General features: G+C 36.0%; 1 protein-coding gene across 7 annotated transcripts in view; it reads left to right on the top strand.

The window, feature by feature from the left end:
• The window catches only part of NEBL (nebulette), a 234205-nt gene that overhangs the window by 180461 nt on the left and 31876 nt on the right, over positions 1-21868 (top strand). For 5 of the 7 annotated variants that reach the window (XM_032443070.1, XM_032443069.1, XM_015853337.2 and 2 more), the window contains 11 exons: positions 18-125; positions 4538-4645; positions 5340-5450; positions 7908-8018; positions 10523-10633; positions 11280-11390; positions 11695-11805; positions 12264-12368; positions 16694-16786; positions 20919-21011; positions 21393-21485. The exons of the other annotated variants lie outside the window; for them this stretch is intronic. In XM_032443070.1, coding sequence (XP_032298961.1) covers positions 18-125; positions 4538-4645; positions 5340-5450; positions 7908-8018; positions 10523-10633; positions 11280-11390; positions 11695-11805; positions 12264-12368; positions 16694-16786; positions 20919-21011; positions 21393-21485 — 1155 coding nt within the window. The remainder of the gene's footprint in view (positions 1-17; positions 126-4537; positions 4646-5339; positions 5451-7907; positions 8019-10522; positions 10634-11279; positions 11391-11694; positions 11806-12263; positions 12369-16693; positions 16787-20918; positions 21012-21392; positions 21486-21868) is intronic. 7 annotated transcript variants of the gene reach the window in all.

Genomic DNA, 21868 nt, shown 5'->3' on the forward strand with positions numbered 1-21868 from the left:
CTGAATTCTTCCTGCAGGTGAATTACAAGAAGGATTACAAGGAAAGTCTGCATGATCCAGCCTCTGATCTACCAAACCTTCTGTATTTAAACCATGCTTTAAATATCAGCAAAATGCATAGTGATGTAAGTTGCCTTTATAACGATGATCTGAAAAAAGAAAATCTATATATATGCATATATGTATCAAATATATATATATATATAGCTAGGAATATTATACTTGTAAAATACATGGTTTTTTTTTTGGCCACTAGCATCATGATCTCATATGTAGTGCTGTAACTGTAGTAGCTGGGGGATGTAAGTGAAAGAACTTTTAGGGAGGGAGGCTCTTTTATTGAAATAACTAGAATACTGGGTAAGAATCACACAGTCTTCTGCTACTTGTTGCTTCTGTTTCTTCTTACATGTCCAGATTCTTCCACATTTTTTTTTCTTTGTTGATCTAAGATATTTCTTTCAGTGCAAATCTTACCTTGTCTAAGATCTTAACATTCCCTTCATCTGCAGGTCTCATTACAGAAGTGGCAGTTATGTTAGTTTAATAAGTAGCCCATTAAGTGTTTAGTTTCCCTTAGAGCTTCTCTGCTTAAGCCTTTTTTTTTCCCCTCCTAAATGTCTGAAGCTTCTTATGTTGGATCAAGTAATAGCCACAAAACTCCATCCTGCTAGATAACGCGACAGTGCCCCTCTGTGGGGCTGGTGCTGGGACATAAGATACTGATGGTGAGTTTGAAATAGTCATAGAATCATAGGACGGCTTGAGTAGGAAGGAAGCATAAAGACCATCTAGTTCCAACACCCTGCCATGGTCAGGGTTACCATGTATAGAACAGGCTTCCCAGGGCACCATCCAACCTGGCTTTGAACGTCTTCAGGGATAGTGTGCCCACAGCTTCTCTGGGCAGCCTGTGTCAGGGGACTCACCACCCTCCAAGTAAAGAATTTCCTAACATCTAACCTAAGTCTGCTCTCTTTTAGTGTAAAGCCATTTCCCCTTGTCCTATTACTACACTCCCTGATAAATACCCCCACTCCAACTTTCCTGTAGGCCCTGTTTAAGTACTGAAAGGCCACAGTAAGGCATCCCAAAACTCTCTCTTCTCTGTGCTGGAGAACCCTTCCTCCCTCATAGGAGAGGTGCTCCAGACCTCTGACTATCTTAGTGGCCCACCACTGGACCCACTCCAACAGCTCCACATCTTTATTGTGCTGAGGTCCCCAGGCCTGGATGCAGTGCTCCAGATGGGGTCTCATGAAACAGGGAGGAAGAGGCAGGAAACTCATGGCTTATGTGCGGTGCTGAAGCTTCTCTCCCACTCCAAGAGCACCTATGCTACATGTGTAGTGCTTGGAGGCTGATAAGTTGCATTTGTCTTTTTCACTCCAGAAACAACAGTGCTTCTGTGGAGATGGGTGAGTGGGTGGTGTAGGGAAGGAGGATTACTCACTGCTGGCAGGAGGTGAGAGCTTCACAGGGAAAGGGTCAGTGTTAATGAACATGAGTAGCATACTGACTTCTGAGTCAGTGTTTGCTTGAAGAAGCTTATGTCTAAAATAATCAGAATAATTCAGCCTTACCATCTATACTTGATTTTCATGTTTCTTTTTAGTTAATTGCTTTTTGTCTGTGTCATTCTAATGTGTGAAGCCAGTACTGTCCCTTTTTTTTTTAAAAAAAAAATAATTATTATTTATATTTTTTTTTATATTTTAACATGCATTATAAATAAGTTCATAGTTTTCACTTTCTGTATACTTCTTCGCATTTTGGCTTGATTCTACTTTCCTTCAGTGTCATATGAGACTGGCATGTTTTACTGATTGAGTGAATATCCTCAGAGTAAATATCATCAAGTTGTCATCTGTAATGACGTAGATTTCTGGACTTTCCTTTGCAAGAAGTAAGGCTGCTTGCTTCTTCCAAAATGTATTTATTTATATGACTGATGATTTATATAGTGTATGCCCTTTTCTAATGACTCCTTAAATACTGTGTCTCTGATTTTTGCATTGTCCAGATGCTTGTGGATATTTTTTCTTGCTATGAGCAGGAAGAAGAATGCTTTGTCAATTCTTAGGGGCTCTATTAGCTATTTGTCTTCTACAGAAATCCCATTTTCAAAATCCTTCTCAGATTTGACCTCTCTGTCATCTCTCCTGCCTTTCTCCATGCTTCTCAAATACCTTCTTTGTGTTCTCCCTGTCTTTCAATAGCATGTACCAAATCTTTGTTGAAGTCTCTTCCCACTATGTGAAAGAGACTGTGTCATTCACTGATTTCCAAAGACTCACTGCATGGTCAGCTTTTACTTCTGACCAATAGTATTAAATACAGAGCTTCTTCCTGATTACCCAGATCTGCTTTTTTCTTTTCTGCTGGGTGATTTGTTTCACCGGTGACAACAGCAATTTGAAAGACAAGGCATATTCTGGGTAACCATACAGATTTTTAGGAGTGTGTCATGTGGGCCACTGTTGGTAATAATGCATAGCTAATGGTGGTGACTGTGTTGAAAAATAGTGCTTAATAGTTGATAATTTTCTTGATCAATAGTGCTATTGTGCTCTTCGTATTTGTTATAGTTTCCATGAATAAATAGAAGGCATTACTTTTAGAGCTACATACATTATGATTTTGACAGGCTGGATTCATATTATGTGCAAGAATTTGGTGAGAAAGATAGTTCACTAGGAGGGACTTTCCCCATTACACAGTATACGTGTAATTTGTTTTGACATAAACTATGGAGATAGTTTAAAACTTTGATGGAACTACAGTTAGTTTATTGTTTTGTAACTTTAAATTTTTTCCATGTTGTAGAAACCTTAACGTGGTAATGAACAGCCTAAAAAATTGAAGTTACTGCTTTGAATTTTTGAAGCAGAGTGGCTAAATAGGCTTCAGAATCCAAATCTGGTGTCTTTAGTTCATTGTAACAAAAAGTTGTGCAATTTATCTCATTTGATATTATAGACTATTAAAAATTACTTCAGTTAATTGAGAAATGGAATAAAGGTGTGAAGTCAGAATCTGTAGGTGGTGGTAATTTTCTTTTTTTTTTTTTTCCACTAAAGAAGCAGTTTTGTTTTGTGACATTTATAATTATTTCCACTAGGAGGCAAACATAGACCATCATATCCTTGGCACTTTAAAATGTGTTAAATAATGGTTATTTTCTAGCTGACATAAAAGTTCACTTTTGTATAAACAGGACAAGCATTTACTTTAGGAACTTAGTAAAAATTTTTTATAATATCCTCTCTTTCTTTCACTATCATCAGTTCTTTTTTTCAGAAAACATACTTGGTATTTAAATTGTAAGCCTTCTGCTTGGCTTTGCTTTTCGTGATAACATTTATGGATTTTTTTTGTTTGTTTGTTTCCATGTGTATATAAGAAATGATTTAAGCAAAACAAAAGCTGTAACCTTATCCTGGATACAGCTTAGCAAATCCATCACACAGAAAATACAGTGCTTCAAAGTCAGGTATACAAGATCATAAATAAATCTTGGAAAGAGAAAAATGCAGCATTCTAATAATGATTAAATCAAGCATGAAGCTGCATTACAAATTGCAGTGATGTACAGTGCATAGTCAATCAGAAGCAGCCCACACAGAAAGTTCCAGGATTCAAATCTAGTGCAGAAGTCTGAGAATGGAAAAGATTCTAAACAGTTTTCTCAAACTCAGACATCAGTATTTCTGAAGAGGCAAATTAAAATGACATTAGTCATGTTGAATATAATATTTTGATGTATAGCTGTTTTTTTTCTTTGTTTTTCTTTTTTTCCTTGTTAGAAAGTACTACTGTATGAAACACTGTTGGAGATAAATAATGTGTTTGACCATAGTCACATGCGTCATCTTAATAAAAGATTATTTAAATTAATTATTTAAATTAATAGTTTAGAATCTTTTCCAGGTTTCTAAGCAAATTGTCTTTGCCTCATGAGTTAGCTTAAAGTTGCACATTAGTGTCTTAGCCATGTATGCTAATATGATTTTGCTGCTAGCTCTAAGCTCATGGCTATTGGTAGCTGTGAGAGGAATGTCTGTGTAAGACTAGACCCTACTGAGGCCACAGTTCTGCTTCCTTTTTCCCTCCCTCTGGTGCAAACAAAAGTGTTTCAGAATGGTACTCTGGAGCGTGAAACAGAAATCTGTGGTGGTTGGTGAAGCAGATACTGTTATTAGAGTAATTGTGTTGTTCTATGGATACATGATGGGATCACACTGCAAAGCTGCCAAGTTTTCAGCCACAGGTCACTCAGCAAAAATCATGCAATTATTTAAAGGTGGTTGATTCTCTTTTCTCCTGCTGTTTTCAAACGTCATTATTTTTGAGTCTCACATATGGAAGCAAAGGAATATGTGGTTCTAGAAAAAGTTTTCTTGTCTAGCTGCTTTGTTTGTCCAACAGATTTAGTTTGGTAAGAGTCTTTCAAGTCAAATATCTCTAGGGTACTGTAGCAGGCAATCAGATCTCACATTCTCTCAGCTGCTAGCAGTATTTATTTTCATTTTTCTAGGTCAAGTACAGAGAGAATTATGAGAAATCTAAAGGCAAATCAATGCTCGAGTTTGTGGATACACCAATGTACCAAGTTTCAAAGGATGTTCAAAAGATGCAAAGTGAGGTTAGTAAGATGTGTGTTTGAATGTCCAATATTTAAATCAGTAGAGAGGCTAACAAACATCTTGCAGGCAGGTTAAAAAAATAGATGAGATGATCATAGAAGTTTTGTAAACTGAGGATAGGGCTGAAGTAACACCAAGTTCTCCATTCTATAGCTCAGTCCTCCCTTCAAATTAGTTTTTTTTTTTTTTTTTTCCCAAAAGCTGGAGATGCTAACATTGTTGTTTATGGCATAACTTCATAACTTCTGGGAAATGGGAGGAGGCTCTAGGGGTCACGCAGATCAGGATGTAACTTCTTTAAAGGAACAGCTTTTCTTTCCTCCCTTGAAGACACAGAGACAGTTTTGGACAGAAAGTTTGGGCAGGAGATCAGGAGCAAGGTAGCATCATCTTGTTCTCTGTGGTTTAATGGCATTTGACTTCTCTTTTCTGTACTAAGGAAATTGTTCCTTACATAGGTCAGATTAAACATTCTCTTTGGAAATATCACATATATGTATTTTTATCTAGATTACATAATATAAGATTGTGTCTTGTATAAATAATCTAAACAATGAAATGAGTAGTAACGCTGCTTATTAGTATGATTACTAATGACATAGCTTTTTTCTGGCTCAGTTTATAGTGTTCTTTCTGAAATATGTTTGGAACTGCACATGCGTGTACCACTAATTGTTGTTTTTGATTCAACAGAAAATGTATCGCAAAGATTTTGAAGAAAGTCTTAAGGGAAGGCCCTCACTGGATTTAGACAAGACCCCAGAGTTCTTGCATATAAAGCAAGTCACTAGTCTTCTGAAGGAGGTAGAGGATTTAACATTTGTTTTTCCTGTTCTTGTGAAGAAGTAAATGAGAAATAAGCAGCATCACTGCTGAGTGCTAAGCACATGCTGCTGAGTGCTGAACCACTTACACTAAATGTTATAGTTAAATACAGAAGAGAGTCCATGGATAGAAATTGTAGCATGTCATTTTGTGTTCTGAACAGTCTTGCAATAAGAACTGATACTTATTGAAGTTTGTTTTAATGTTAGGAAATTATAAAAGTTCAGCACACTTGAACCAGAAAAACAGAGTTCAATGAACAAATCAGATGATTCCATAGAAAATAGATTGTTGGCTGGAAACTCCCTGTGACAGCCTCAATTGTAGAATTTGTCCCTCTCCTGGGCCCAAAAAACCCCAATTTGGTGACCTTCCAGGCATGCTGCAAAAGACGTCTGTTTGATGGGATTTTGGAGAGGTTCTGGTGTTTGCTTTCCAGAAAGATGAAATAGTTGAAAGGCAGATTTCTGTTGCTGTCCAGACAGCAGTCTTTCCATCTGAATAATTATTTCAGGTTGATGATAGTGCATTATATTTATGTGGATGCCTTGAGCTGAGTGTAAGTCACTTTTAACTGATCTATTTGGAACAATTATCTATTAGATTTGTTATGAGTGAAAGTTAAGAGAGTAAAATTGCTCTGATATTACATAATTTGCTATAAGCAAATCTAGTTAAAATATGTGGATTTTCTGTATGCTCATTGTTCTTCAGTTGTAGATGACATTATGAATCGAATCAGTTTTTTCGTTCTGTGACTGAGAATATATGTATCGTTGGTCTTTTAATTTTTATGTTATTCAAAACAGTCTTAACTATATTCATGTTTGGTTTTGAGTATTGGTTGATTCTATACATTAGATTTAGTATTTGACTAAACTTAGAAGCAAATTTATTAGAAAATTATAAACTTAAAATGCACAGTTAGAAGTATTGGAGCTCCTAGATCTTCTTTTGAATTTGGGATCCAGCAGTACCTTGTTTATATTTATTGTATTAAGAATTGATGCTTTTGTTATAGGCCAGAGGTATGATGGAATTGAGGCTGCTAGAATGAAGCTTGTTCCTTGCATTGTTCTTAAAATAGCTTATTCCAGTCTGTGCTGTGGGAAAAGACTTTTATTTCAAATATTTCCTTATTCATTCTCTAATAAATAATTTATTTTGATAAGCTTATCTGTCATATAGGCAAGTCTCAAACTCGATCTTGCTTGGGCAATACCATTCTGTGCATACAAAGCTCTTCTATGTCTCTTGTGTGTTTGCTTACTAGGGAAAAATGCAAACACTTGCATTTCATTGAGTTAATCTTGCTGCTTGCTAAGTGTATGCAGAAGTGGTTATACATGCATAATGGCAGAAGTGTTGTAAGTTTACATCTTCAAAAATTATCAATTGATACTTCCCTGTGTAATGCTACATGTATTGAGCTGTTCTCTAATTCTTACCTCCTTAGATTTTACAACTCATTACTTAGGGAATAAAGCTTATCTGTTGAAAAATATGAGAAAATGGAAATAGTGTTCCAATGTGGAAAGATACTGAAATTCAGATTTTATATCCATGTTCAAGAATCAATCTGATTTCTTTCTGTTTATAAAAAATTCTTATGCTGAGGCAAAGGTGCTCCTTCCTATAAAGTTAATACGTGTCTAAGAGTATTAATTTGTGTGTGTGCAAATTCTTTGGAAAAAATGTTTTCTTCAGACTTCTATTTGCCTTGCATTAAAAAACTAAACAAACCTAGATGTGGAATGAGCAATTAAAAATCCTAGAACGTGTAAAAGATTTTTCACTTCTACTGGATTTACATTGGCTTTTTAGGTGTTGGGAAGAAAAAGAGGAACTAAGTGTCCACAGACAGATTCCAGTATGATTTTAATTTTATTGTGAACATTTGAGTGCTCTGGAGGCTGTGATTCCTAAATGTTGATAGATCATAACAGTGAAGTGTCTAAGGGGAACAGAGGAGAAATGGCAGGAATATTGCTTCTACATTATGCTTTATAAAGCAGTCACTGTAACTGGTCCTACCTAAAACAGTGTTCAGGGAATCCATCCTGATTCTGAATCCATTAGTGAAAAGGAGGTAAAAGCAGCAGCACAGCAGATAGTATTCTGTGAATAAGCAAATGCTACTGCAATTAACATAGATAGGCAGCTGAGTCCCCTAAATAATGTGCTAGCATTGTATAGGAGAAGACTGTTTTTTGAGGGCACAACAGGAAAATGAATGGCTATATTAAAACCTTCCAAATTTGCAACTTTGTAGCTTGTGATTTGATAATTTTTAATTCTATTTCAACTCTGAAACCTTCAGATAATTCATATTTTATGGGTATTTCAAAGAGGGCCTTCAGACGCTTAATACATGGAATTTCTTTTCAAGATCCTGCACACAATATTAACTGGAAAAATCTCTCTTTAAATCCTTAGAAAGAGTATAGAAAAGATTTGGAAGAATGGATGAAAGGAAAAGGAATGACAGTGTTTGAAGATACGCCAGATTTGATTAGAGTTAAAAACGCGGCTCAGATACTAAATGAGGTACGTTATGCTGGTCAAGATTATTGATGCTAGAGAAAGTTCACTCCTTATGGTATACTCTATGGAAAATATTCCATTCTTTAAACATAATCCACATTGAAATATGTAAGAACTTAAACTAAGGCTAGTTCTGTTTTGATTTAAGAATATAGAAAAAGTTTGGAAGAAACTTAAGACAAATATTTCTTCTTTTCAGGCAATGAAAAGGTCAGTGTAAATTGTTAGTGGAGCCAACAGGTAAACAACCTAGTCTAGTTATTAAATTAGTATCACTAATACTGCAATTGAAAAAGAGTTGAATATTAATGAACTTCTAAAGGAAATTAGAGGAAGTGGTTTCCAGTTTTTTGAAACTTGTTTCTCTTGTTTAAAAATAGACATTCGTAATAACTGTCAAACATCTTTGAAAGAACGTTTATCCAGATAAAATGTTCTACTTCTGGATGCTTTTTCCCAAAAGTAGAGTTCCTCCTGAAGGAGTGGGTTTTCTTCAGCTTGCCTTTGCAATAGACAGATGCAGAGTCTTTCCAGAGTACATTTTTAGAACTGAACTTTGGTGTTAGGGAAGGGTTGGCAGTAGAAGTGGAAGTCTCAGTGGCCTTGTGTCTCTTGAAAGCTGTCTTGAGGACCCCATGACTCAGTATGTGCTTGTCAAGGCTGTATAGTTCCCCAGGCCTCAAGCTCCAAAGCTGGCACCATTTATCATGTGAATGTTTGTATATATACAGGAGGGGTGCTCCAAAAGTAATGTCTCCAGTTTCATTATGCAGGCTCACGATGTCAGAAGCAAATGTTGGTGGTATGGCAATTGAGGTTAAACCTTCCCACCATCATTCCCTTATGGTTTGTTGCCGTGTGACAGATGGCAACAGAGGGACAGTCTGATGAAATGGCATCTGACATGGAAGTGTGTATGAAGCAAAGGTGTGGTATTGAATTCCTCCATGTGGAAAGTATTACAACTGTTGACATTCATTGATCCTTGCTGAGCGTTTATGGAAGCCAAAGAGTGGATGTGAGCACAGTGAGGCAGTGAGCGGTGCATTTCAGCAATGGCAACTGTGACATGAAAGACAAACTGCATTCTGGATGACTGTGCAGATTTTTATGAATGTGACATGCAAGCTCTTGTTCACGGTCATCTTGTTTATTTTCATGGAAACAAATAGGCGGCATTACTTTTAGAGAACCCTACATTTTCATATATTTTATATGCATTTGATGTATGTATTTTTTTACACATATAGATATAGCCATAATAACCAGAGATACTGCTGTGCGTAGGACCAACCTTACCAGTGTGAGAAAGTTACACATAGCTGTAACTCCCTGCGTTATCTTTTCCATGTTGTACACAGCCGGAAGCTGGGAGGAAGCATTTGCCATTCCGCTTTTAGCAGAGAGGAAGTGAGAGATGTTGTCTTTTCACTGATTAACTGAAACTTAAAAAAACAACAACAAAAAAAGGGAAGATTGGGGTCTGGTTTTGGAAGCAGAGAGTAGTTTTATCACATTTCTTCGTCAGACTGAGACAGAGGTAGAAAACTGAAGGTATTTTTGCTCTTGTTACTTTTTGCAGTGTTTAGTGCACTGTAATTATTTTTTTTTTCTCCTAACTAAAATGATTCCTAAAAATAGTTAATGAACAGGAAAATTAGAAATGGGTATTTATTTTGCAAAAAAGTTATCTTCTTTCCATAAGCAAATAAACTAAGAAAAATGATTATGACTATAGTATCAGAGATAGCAGTGCCTGGGATCATAAAAGATAAGTCTTTTAATTTTTTAAAGTGTAATGTATTAAAAAGTACAATTATTGTATGTGATATTTCAGTAGTACTTTGTAATATCATTTACTGATTAAAAAGAAATACATTCATGCTTGAAAAAGTGGAAGATGTAATATTAATTTTGTTTCCTGGTTATTGTTTATTTATAATTTATGCTGTGGGGAGAAAGCAGAAATCATGGATGAGTATAGCCACTGGTCTAATGGCTGTGGTTCAGGAAAGATGTATTAAATGAATAAATTGCAGCATCTTGTTCTGAAAGTTCAATGGAAACAGTTCTCTCCAGTATTAAATTTCTAGCATGTAGTCTTTATAAATAAAATATTTTCTTAAAAGTGAAATGTGTTTCAATTAGTCTGGCATCAAGTATCAGCTTATTACACTAGGTTTTGCTGAGCTAAACTGCCTCTTTATTTTAGAAGATAATTACAGCAATCTGTATGGGCTGATTCCCCCAGCTCCCTCCCAAATTCAGCAGTGTACTTTTGTATATTCAGTGAATATCTCCTAAAGTTTTTATCTTCTACGTTTTTACGTGTTTTCCTGTCAAAATCTTGCCAAGACTCCTGAGAGTTTTAACCCTCTAGTTAAGATTTTTGATTGAGTTGAAATTGTAACCCTTAAATTGACTCTTGTGTTAAAATGTTTAACTCATGTTAAAACATTTAACTTTCTGACTATTGTGAACCTAATTTATAAGGTATTATCTTACAGAAACAATACAAGAAAGACTTGGAAACTGAAATTAAAGGGAAGGGCATGCAAGTTGGTCCAGATACTCCTGAGATAAGACGAGCCAAGAAAGCTTCTGAAATTGCAAGCACTGTAAGTATCATATCTGGTGCAAGCTTTGCCTTTGACATAATGCAAATTACTGTTGTTGAGAGTTCTGCATGATAAATAATCTAGATAGTAGGCATATATATGACAGATTCACTAAAAACCTAGACTGTTGAGCTTAATGGAATCTGAAAATTATGTAGTCCATCATGGGGAAACCAAAATATTCTCAGAACTTTGAACCTTAACCATACCTGGCCTTGGCCGGGTTCATTGGCTGCAGGCCCTCCTACTTTCACGTCTAGATAGCAGCTTCTGGTTTAGGTAGGACTAACTGATAAGCACAGCTAGAGGCACACTAAAAGCCTTGTGTATGATGTGAGTCTCACACAGAATGGGTGAGGGATAAAAATTCTTGTCTACATATTCCTCTGGTTGTGGCTGTCAAAGTTGGAAAGACAGATAAGTGTAGAAGACTGTCAGATTTGAAGAAAGCATTCTGTTAAAATAACTATTTAACCTGACAGCAGCTATAGTATAGTTATATTGTATATAGGTCCTACAAAGATATTACTGTTGAACCAAAAGTTGTTTGATCCTTTATGGATAATGCTTGGTGGAACTGAACAGAGGAAAAATGTAAGGATTTGATTGCTGGACATGTGAGTAATGCTAATAATATTAATTTCAGAAAGAATATAAGAAAGACTTGGAGAATGAAATTAAAGGAAAGGGAATGGAGGTGGGCATGGATACCCCTGATATACAGAGAGCAAAGAAAGCTTCTGAAATTGTAAGCCAGGTGAGTACAGATTGGATCTATTAAGATTACTTTTGAAGTTAGAAACACTTGTGCTAGAAGGAATAAGCACTGCACAGTTTAAAGAATAAAAAAAGAAAAAGAAAAATCAGATTACAGAAATCGAAGCAGCTCTTTTGAAGGCTAATCAGTGATATCTGTATAGCTTTGAAGACAATATGTGCAAATAACCATGGAATTAGTTACACTGCATACTCAGGGATATGTTTTTATTTAATTTTATTCCAGTTCACTCTATTTTACTCTAATGTACATTATTTATATTTAATCGTATTTTATTTTGCAGAAAGAATATAGAAAAGATCTGGAGACTGAAATTATAGGAAAAGGGATGCAAGTTGGTCCATTTACACCTGAAATACAACGGGTCAAAAGAGCTTCAGAAATAGCAAGCCAGGTAGGCATAGTTCAGAGGCTAATTTTTAATTTTTGTTCAACAATAAATGCCTGAAGTGCATTGCTCAGAATACTTCTCTATCTCTGTAGAGGCTTTCAGACCCATATGGAATTTCATGTAGAAAGAATTCTTCCTGCCTCATTTTTATTTGTATTTAGGCCTGTAACGCCATGTAAGTCATCTTGAAGTTTTACATCTACTTGCAGATTTTTTTACATTACCTAATGGGAAGAAAATCTATATACTTTGTTCTTTTCACTGTCAGGTGCTCCACACAGGTGGGGATGTGATGGTCCCACACTGATAGGAATATCATGGAGGAAAGATGTTGAAATAAGTACTGTAGTTTACTACTGTAATTGGCCGTTGACACTTGTCAGATACAAGCATTTTTTGTTGCAGTTTGTATATTCTAAACCCTAAAAAAGCAAAATTGACGTTTTAAAATTATTTTTCAGAAAATGTACAAAGATGAAGCAGAGAAGATGCTCTGTAACTATTCTGCTGTCCCAGACACTCCAGAGATGGAGAGGATAAAAAGTACTCAGAAAAACATCAGTTCAGTGAGTAACAGTGCTTCTCTCTTGCATATTTTCACATATTTTCTGCTTAGTCTCCCTTGTGTCTTAGCATGAAATAGGGAACTTATGAGTAAATATCCTTTGAACCATTTGCATTATTTTCCTGGCAAAGTCTGTATCACTCATTTCTTTCAAGAAAAAAAAAAAAAATCCAGTTTTTCTAGGTGTGACACTTATTTTGAATTGCTAAAATACTTATAATGCCTTGCCAAGCCACAAATATTTTTAAAAGATTTATTCTCTTTTTCCATCAAGCCCCAGGAAGTATTTTATTTAAATGGACAAAATAACTATGGCTTCTTACTATGCATATAGAGCTTTCCATCTCTTTCCTATCATGTGTATGGAACACTAGCATTCTGGTATAAAATTAGAACAGAGCAAGTTTCATAGATATATGTCTAATGATTTTATGATACACTGGTTACATTTTCATTTTATTTTTTTTTTTAATGCTAGATTTAAGTTTCAGTTTATCCTTAGATATAAATTATAAACTTAGATTTCAAAGATTGTTCTGCTTGTGATTGTTGTGTTCAGTTCCATTTCTTCCTTGGGCCCATTAACTCTGCTTTAGTAATTCTGGCTTTGCTTTTAATATAACTGAAGAAAAGATGGAGGGCAAATTTAGCCTTCAGAGCCAAAGGCTGTCCAGTTAGTGTTTTTTTTTTTTTTTTTCTGGCAGACTAAATAGTACTAACAAAGCCAATGATTTGAGAGGGAGGCATATAAGTCACTCCAGTATTTTAGTGTTATCTGACACAGATGTAATTCTTTAGAGCTACTCTCAGCTTCACCACTACAAGGTCTATTAGTTTCCTTCAGAGGCAATTTCCTGGTGCTATCATGTATCACTGTGGCATCTTTAGGGAATTAAGAGTCTACAGGGAGAGAAATCTCTGAGGGTGTTCTGGGCTGCTTGACTTCTCCTTTAACCTCTTCCAGCCATTAGGTATTGGCTCCTTCCCTCAGAGGAGAACAGCTCAAAGCTACATCTTCTGAATATAAGCTGCTGACAGACCCCCTGACCTGAGTTTTGCTTCTTGTAGACTGTTGCCTCTTGGTTTAGAATGGCGCTTAGCTGCATGGTGTGAAGGTGATTAGCTCTGTATCTGCTGTTGCTGGCATCCTACATCAGTGTTCCATGTAGTGGAGGGGATCCCAGCTAGCCCCTACTGATCTGGTTTCCTCCGTTTTTCCAGTGTTTGATAGCTCTTGATCGAGTTCTCAAATAGGTCAGCAGATCTAAGCATGATGGGCTCACTGACAAACAGATGACAGCCATATAAAAAACCTGCACTACTTATTTAAGCCTTGACAAGCATTTAATGCATCTGAACTCATTGCAGCCATGTAGGGTTAGTCTTCCAAGAGTGACAGTCCTCTTTGTTAGCATACTATGTAACATGAAATAAAAGTACTGTGTCTTTGAGGTTATGTTGTAATCAGCATTTTTGTGTACCTGAAGTGGATCTTCCAAATGTAAGTAAGATGTTCATAAGTGAGACTGAAGTGAGAATTTATTTTCTTTTTCTTAATTCTAATATTTATGCATTTTGGACAAATTAGATTATAAAGGTAAGATTTTACTAACTTAAGGAAACGCCTCTATGCAGAAGAGGTTAATGACACTTAATTGGCTTCTGATTTCTGGATTTTGTCTTAAGTATTATCCTGTCTTATGGGACAAAAGAAGGTGGCTATCTCTACAGATAAGATCAGTGCTGCTTATAGCTCACTAGCTCATTTGGCAGATTATTTACAATGGGATTTTTACTATTCAGTATTCTCATTCATAGAAAAATTATCTTACGCTGATATTTTATACTACTGCCTCCTTGGTAGGAGAGAAAATTGTACTTCACTTTAGTCCACTATTTCAATCTTTCTATCTTGTACTGATATACATGCACAAAATATGTTTTAAGTTCTTCCTCATAAACCGATTTTGTTCTTATGTGGTAAAAGAAAATTATTAATTGCTAAAGGTTTTCTGAGTATTTGAAAATGTACTTATATATTTACTTAATTCTCCACCAGTACTGGTCACCCTAGTTGATGGCAAGAATATTTTATTGTTTAATGTTTGAGAGAAGTAAAATTTTAAAAGCAGTAAAATGAACCTTGGTTCATGAAAAGTAGAAATGCTAATTGGTAAAGATTTATTTTACAAACTCCAGGACCAGACTTGTTTTTAAACTGCTAGTCTGGAAATACTTACTGGAAGGGTAACATCTGTGACGACAAATGCTGAAATAAAAATAAAACTTCAGGAGTTTTTCTGTCTGAACTGGTGCTTAATGGTTATTTAAATTATATCCACATTTGGAATTTGTGGAGCAGTTATTTACTGTCTCCTTCAGTAACTCTGAATGACTGATTCTACTGATGTGCTTTTATTTTATACTTCATTGAAACAGTTGAAATAAGGAGGAGAGTTTCTCATAGGTCACTCTGAATGTAATGCCTCTGGTTTATTTCAATGGAAACTGCAACAGGTACAAAGAGCACAATAACACTATTTGAGTAACTTCTTAGCTACAAAACACTACTTTTCATCATAGTCACCACCATTAGCTATGTGTTTTGACCAGTGATGAGCAAGAGATGCCAAGCTTGGAAAAAGGTGCACCAATGGAGGTGATCCACTATTTCACATCTGCTCTGATGGCATAATTGCTAGGAAAACATTGCTTATACAGCCTGAAGAGTTGGAAGTCAGAAGGCACCGAATCTGGGCTATATAGTGGGTGTGGTTGGACAGTGCAGCAAAGATTGGCAGTGTACTCCACAGTCTTCAAGCTGGTGTGGGGTCTGACATTAACGAGTTGCAAGAGGAAGGTTGTCTTCCTCTCTGGTCCAACTCTGGAACTGAGGGCCTTCAGCTGAGATAACACCACGATGTTGCAGTCAGAGTTAATGGTTTGTCTAGGTTCCAGGAAATCTGGAAGGATCATCAATTTCCTATCCCAAAAGACAGTGCACATTGCTTTACCTTCTGAGGGCTATGTCTTGAATAATTCCTCTTCACTGAAGAATTCACATATTGCCACTCCCTGGACTGCTCTTTTAACACCAGCTCATGGTAGTGACACCACATCTCTTCACTGGTAATGAAGCAATCCAGGAAACCTTCAGCTTCATGTTAGTTCAGTAGGTCTTAAATAGGTCCTGAGAAACTTGCATATGCTTTGTTTTTGTTGCTGTCTGATCATTCATATAACCTACCTGGTGCAAACTTTGTGATATTCCAGTGTTGCCACCATCCTTTTCAATGCATTGAAAGCAGTATTCAACTCCATATGTGGTTCCATGGTCATAAACCAGCCATTTGTGTGGATGAGGTGATTTAGATGCTCATTTCATGGTGTAACAGCTGTGCATGGTTAACCAGTATTGTTGCCACTGCTGAAATGCACCACCCACCACCCACTGTGCTCACATCCACTCTTTGGAGTGTCAGTGGGTGCAGTTTGCTCCACATGAGGGAGTTCAATTCCATCCCTTTGCCTCACACACACTTCCATGTCAAGTGCTATTTTGTCTGACTGCCCCTCTGCTGCCATCTGTCATTCTGCAACACAGTGGAACCGAATACTGGTGGGAAGGTTTAACCTTGATTGCCATACCATCAGCATCCACCTCTGACATTGTGTGCCAGCATAATAAAATAGGAGACTTTACTTTCACAGCATCCCTTGTATAAACTGCCTGTGACTTTTCGGAACAGAGCTTATAGATATGGTTTATGGCCTTCTGTTTTGAATACAGAAGACAAAGATTGTGTGACTTGGATTGTAGCTCTGGCTCTCTGTGTTATTTAGTCATGAATATGTCATTTTCTAGTTTGTTAAATTAGAATTAATAATATCTATTAACATCAAAACATTTTAAAATCTGAAGATTAAACCCAAAATTAAAATCTTGCATGTACATGCATTTTCAATTATGCTGAAATCAGTGAGATTACTCAGGCATAAAGTTGCATTTTTAAATGTTCATTAACACTGATCTAAATTTTAATATTATTTCCAAAGTTAAAACTGTCATTGCAAATGCTTGCACATATTTGAAGTCAGTCTGAAGGATAATAATGGCTTGCCTGGTTTACAGTTGAAAACAAACAAAATGTTGTTATAGTTATTGATAATTGGTCTGATTATTAAAAAATTGAAGTATTTGCTTTCTTAGCAAGATTTGTCATCAGACCAATTTGAAACTTGGAAAGTTGCCCAGCCCTTTTATGAGAAATTGTACTTGCAATGCTAACATTCTAATAATTACTTTTTATTTTTTGGGAAATAAAGGTGTTTTACAAGAAGGTGGTAGGAGCTGGCACAGCTGTTAAAGAGACTCCAGAGATGGAAAGAGTAAAGAAAAATCAGCAGAATATTAGTTCGGTAAGTGTTGTTAACATTAATTACTCTTATGTGAGTAAATGGTGGTCAGATTCTTTTTTTTTTTCATTTTCTTTACTAAAAATTCTATGTCTTAGTGTCATGTATCTCATTCCAATCCTATTTCACTGGATTTCAGATGTAAAGCTCCATGCTAGCATAGTTCTAAGAATTTCAAACTGAGTGATTGTTAAATATAGGAAGAAAGACATTTGAGGATAGAGTTTTGTCTTTCAAGAGTGAGAAACACAAACTGCATTTACTGATATGCCAGACTGAGCTGCAGTCCTAAATCACATGACAAAAAGGAAAATCTTTAAAGTTGTTGTGGAGTCTGCTTGTATTACACAGGATTGGGTACAATTTGTACTTCAAAAAGAGAGAAATGGATGCTCATCTCAAGCCTTGTGAGAAGGTTAAGGATTTATGCCTCTATGTGTGCTGATAAATTGATATTTTAAACTTAATTTCTAGTTACATATATTTTGAGAGTAGTCTCCCCCCTCCATTACTACCCCCCCCCCCCGCCAGCCCCCCCCCCCCGCCCCACAGACAGAGGCTTACTGGGAGAAATTGTACTCACATTTTTTACTGGATACAGTTCAGAGTGAAATAGAAGAGCACTCTGAGCACTCTTGTGTGCATAGTGCATAAGGCTCAAGTGCTGAAGCTAAGACGGCTTTTGCTATTTCAGAAAGTCAGAACAGTGGTGATGAAAGGTAGATCAGTATGCTGGTAACTGCACTTGAACAAAAGTGTATCGGGAGAAATACAAAATGTGGTTGTGGCTTCAGTGGTAGTAGTTTAGTAGGATGCCTATTGCTGAGCTAGCCTATGCAAAACACTAATATTTTACAAATGTATTTTATTGCATGTAGTATACTTATGATTATTTAGGTTTTGTACAATAATCATTAAAATGAAAGAATGTCAAATTTAAAGGTAGCACAAAATAAATTTTTAAACTATTTATCATTTAAAGGGAAATTGTATGATGTAATTTACAAGAGCCCCAAAAGAAAGACAAATTGCACCAATTTTCAGTCTATTATATTTAAACATATTGCACATATCTTTGAATTTATTGAGGACTTAGGACAGCTTTAAAACTGCTGTTCTGGATGAACTTAGTGGAATTTGATGCTCATTGGCAGTGTAAAAACCCCAATAAAATAAGAAATTCTGACCAAAACAGCAGTCATCATGTAATACGCATTAGAAAAAAAAAAAAAAGGTCAATTGCATCACATTCTGAAAGTGGTCAGATTCTTCCAGATTCCAGATTCTATTGGAGGCAGATCTCAGAACACTGTTTTCTTGTCCTGAAAAACAAGGTGGTGGCAGCCAATATGGTTGAGCTAATCTCACCTGTTGTGATGAGTGGGAAGGATGAGACAGCCTCATAAATAGTTGGTGGCTCACAAAACTTTAGAAGCAAACATCAGACTCATGGACTGGAACTCAGTCTGAACCAAGAATATACAAAAAGCTAAGAGGATTGTTTTTTAACTGATGTATGTTAGAGGACTGGCAAGGTGGACACAGAATGAGAAAGAAAGTTTTCTGGGGAGAAGACTGTAATCATGTTTTCGCTTGCGTGAAATTCATCAGGAAACTCTTGTGATACATCACTTAGCACCAAAAAGGCTGCTTAAGACTTAAGCTGTGGAGAATTTGAAGTATTTTAAGGAACAGTAGCATTGCCAGTTTTTAAGCTTACCTAATGCTCTCTATTAAAAGATTCTGTTTTCAATAGTTTTAATACTTCTGTCAGCCCTTAATTTCAGGACTGAAATTTTCCATTTCTGATCTGTGCTTCGAGCTGTTTTTGTTTTATTTATTCAGTAATTTTTTTATTAACTTAAGCCAAAGTGGCTTCCAGGAATAACTCCACAGAAAAACAAGTTGTATAATCTGTTTCAAAAAAAGGAAAATTGGCTTTAGAGAAGAGAGTTGAAAACCACCTAGCAAGTGGGAATTGCTACTGTGGATTTAGGTGGGAAAAAAAAGAGTGCAGGGATGATTAATTGAAAGTGTAGAAGAAGGTTGTGAACACAATGGAGAGGCCAATGGTAGGATGGATGGGCAGAGAGATGTGCTCCTGTGCATAGGTGTATCCTTCCAGAGGTGAAACAGAACCTGAGGTATTTTAGACTCATTACTTCCCTGCTGACAGCATTTATCTGTGATAAAAAAATTATTCAAATATTTTTCCATTAGTCAAAATATTATCTATTTCTTTAATGTTGGTGTCCACAGAGGGAACAAACTATGCTTGTTCTCACGGGTTTGTGCAGTCAATGTAAATGCTAAGGCCTACTGCTATAAACAACATGGGGCTTAGATGAAGGCACAAAAGGAATGTAAATACTTTTTTTAGTCATGAGAAATTGCCTCTGCATTCAGAGAGTATTGTTAAGGTCGCAAAGTCAGTACTCAAGAACATGAATACAAGTCCCTGTGTATAGGCCTAGTGATTAAATCCTTAACCATTTGATTTTGTACAATCCCACTGAGACAAACCTGCTTGGTTTCCTGAATAACACAGTGCAGTTCAATGGGAGTTTTCATTTTAATTCAGGTGCACTATTATCTTTAGTTTTTTAAATGATGTCGCCAGTGTAGCTGCTACAAGTCTTTGCTCTCTCTAGTAAAAATAGTACTTTTACGTGTCACAACTCTATTTCTCCTGCTTTCAGAGTATATGAGAGGAACTAATTTGTTCAAAAACTCACTTTAGTGAAGAGCAAGAGAGATTTCTTAAGGAAATCAGAAATTCTGTCTTCAGAGCAGGAACTTAAAACTGTTAAAAAAAAACATAACAAAACAGTCTTGATTCATTTGTAAGCTACTCATTGATTAAGGATCACTGATTATGTATAAGGGATGAAGCAGAACTCTCTTGAGAAAAATAGTTATTGTTGATCAAGAAGTTTATAGGGTGCATGAAAAATGTATAGTAGAACAAAGTGTATTAAAAGCTGAATATGGAACATATTTGTATAAGTGGCAGAACTAAGGATGCATTGGTGAAGTAACTTCTATTGTTTTCTGACTTTTGAATGCTTGATTTTGCAGCCTTAAAATTTATTAAAAATAATTTTTTTCATGCAACATAATTATAAAACTGCAAAAGTAGACTAATTATGCCTTTCTCTTGTTCTTAATGTTTCCTACTATTATGTATCTCAGCAGACACAATTTTGAATATTTTTGTGAATGTTGCTGTTGTATTTACCATTTTAAAGAAGAAAGCAATGTGCCATATTGAGTAGGATGACACAGACTCTGAATATTGTTTATGCTGCAGTGAAATAAAGGATTTGAAGCATAATGCACCAAATATTGGACAGATAGTAACAGACAGCAAGAAAAAGACATTGCACTTATTTGTCCAAGATGACTGTTGGATAGCATATGGGAAAACAGAAAATATGATGTCTTTCTTTTTAATACCACATACGGTTACCTCACAGTATTTTCTCATTAATTTGAGTTCCATTTTTGATACATGTGGTGTATAATTGAAGAAGTGCTTCTAGTTCTTTGTGTCTTTCAAGCTGTGGATTCTACCATATCCAAACATACTGCTCTACGGAAGAGATGCAACAAAAACCACTAAATACAGCATCTTCAAAGGCACATTCCATCCAAACATATGCATTCTTCATACTGTGCTTGTGCATGTTTTCAGAGAACTTCAACCAGACTTTGAAGCCATCCACCCTTGCAGAGTCACATCTGTGAAATATTTGGTTTCTGAAATGGTCTGGTAGATTCCCCAGTAGGATAATACAAGTCCAAGTCATTGTCAAAGTGATGCAAATCTCCAAGTAGTACATGCAGCATCTCAGTTACTGTGAAGATAGCTGCAATCTGATGTGATGTATATTCATACAGTTTTAGGATACCAGGCTTGTTTTATGTGCCTTATCTGTATCTTATCAAATAAGACCTATCTGAGACCCAACAGTCTGTCTCAGAAATGAAATATATATCTTCTTGTTCAGATCACTAGTGCTGGTAGGTCTGTTCTAGCTATGCAGTGCATGCAAAGGACAGATTACAAAAATTGTGTTTTATTATGTCTGTATCTTTTACAAGTTGCTAATATTTTGTAATATTTGTTGTGCAGATTAAATACAAAGAAGAAATTCAGCACGCAACTCCTATTTCTGATCTACCTGAACTAAGGAGAATCAAGGAAAACCAGAAGAATATAAGCAATGTGTGCCCTGTTTTCATTGTTTGCAGTCTTTGTTGTGTACTGGAGCCTCACTGAATATGTGTGTGATGTTTGTGCTGGTTTCTGTTTGTCCACAAAGACTAATTTAATCAATTAATGATTAAGATGTTAACTCCTTAGCCTTGTGCATTAACTAACATCGATGGAATTGAAACATTCCTATTGAAACATCAGTTGTTCACCTTTGAAACAGAGGAATTACAGTAGGGTGAGTACTAAGTATTGTGGTAGAAAGATGATGGTGTTTACGAAGGAATGATATTTTCCAGCCAAATGTAGAGTGCTCTGTAATGATTTCTAATGCACTGGTGTAGTTCTCTTACTTGGAAGTCTTTTTGTAATACCTTATGCTGTATTTACTAGGTTCACTATAAAGAGCAGCTCTGCAAAGCTACACCTGTGAGTGTCACTCCGGAGATTGAAAGAGTCAAGAGGAATCAAGAGAATGTCAGCATGGGAAGTTTCTCTCATTTATTCCTTTGCATAATTGCTGGGTGCACAGGATCAGTATGCAGTTTTGCCTCCAGAAACTGTACCTCTTCTTTAGTTAGGCACAGGCTCAGTAATAAAATCACTTGAAAACCCTCTTTTAGGAAGCAGTTTTGAAAAGCCACTGTTTTGTTCAGAAAATGGCATTCAAAACAGCACATTCTCAATTGAAGAAGCGGCTGCAGTTTTTTGGAAATATCGTAATGTCTTGGATACTTGCAGGAAATCTTAATAGATTTTTCTCTCATGTCTGGCAAGAGGTGGGTTCCTCATTAACTTTCCTATCAGAGTTTGCATAACGACTGAAAAAAACATAAGGAAGTTATACAGTTTGTAGGAGCATGTAGCAT

This window comes from Coturnix japonica, chromosome 2 (genome assembly GCF_001577835.2).
Source record: "Coturnix japonica isolate 7356 chromosome 2, Coturnix japonica 2.1, whole genome shotgun sequence".
Lineage (NCBI taxonomy): Eukaryota > Metazoa > Chordata > Aves > Galliformes > Phasianidae > Coturnix > Coturnix japonica.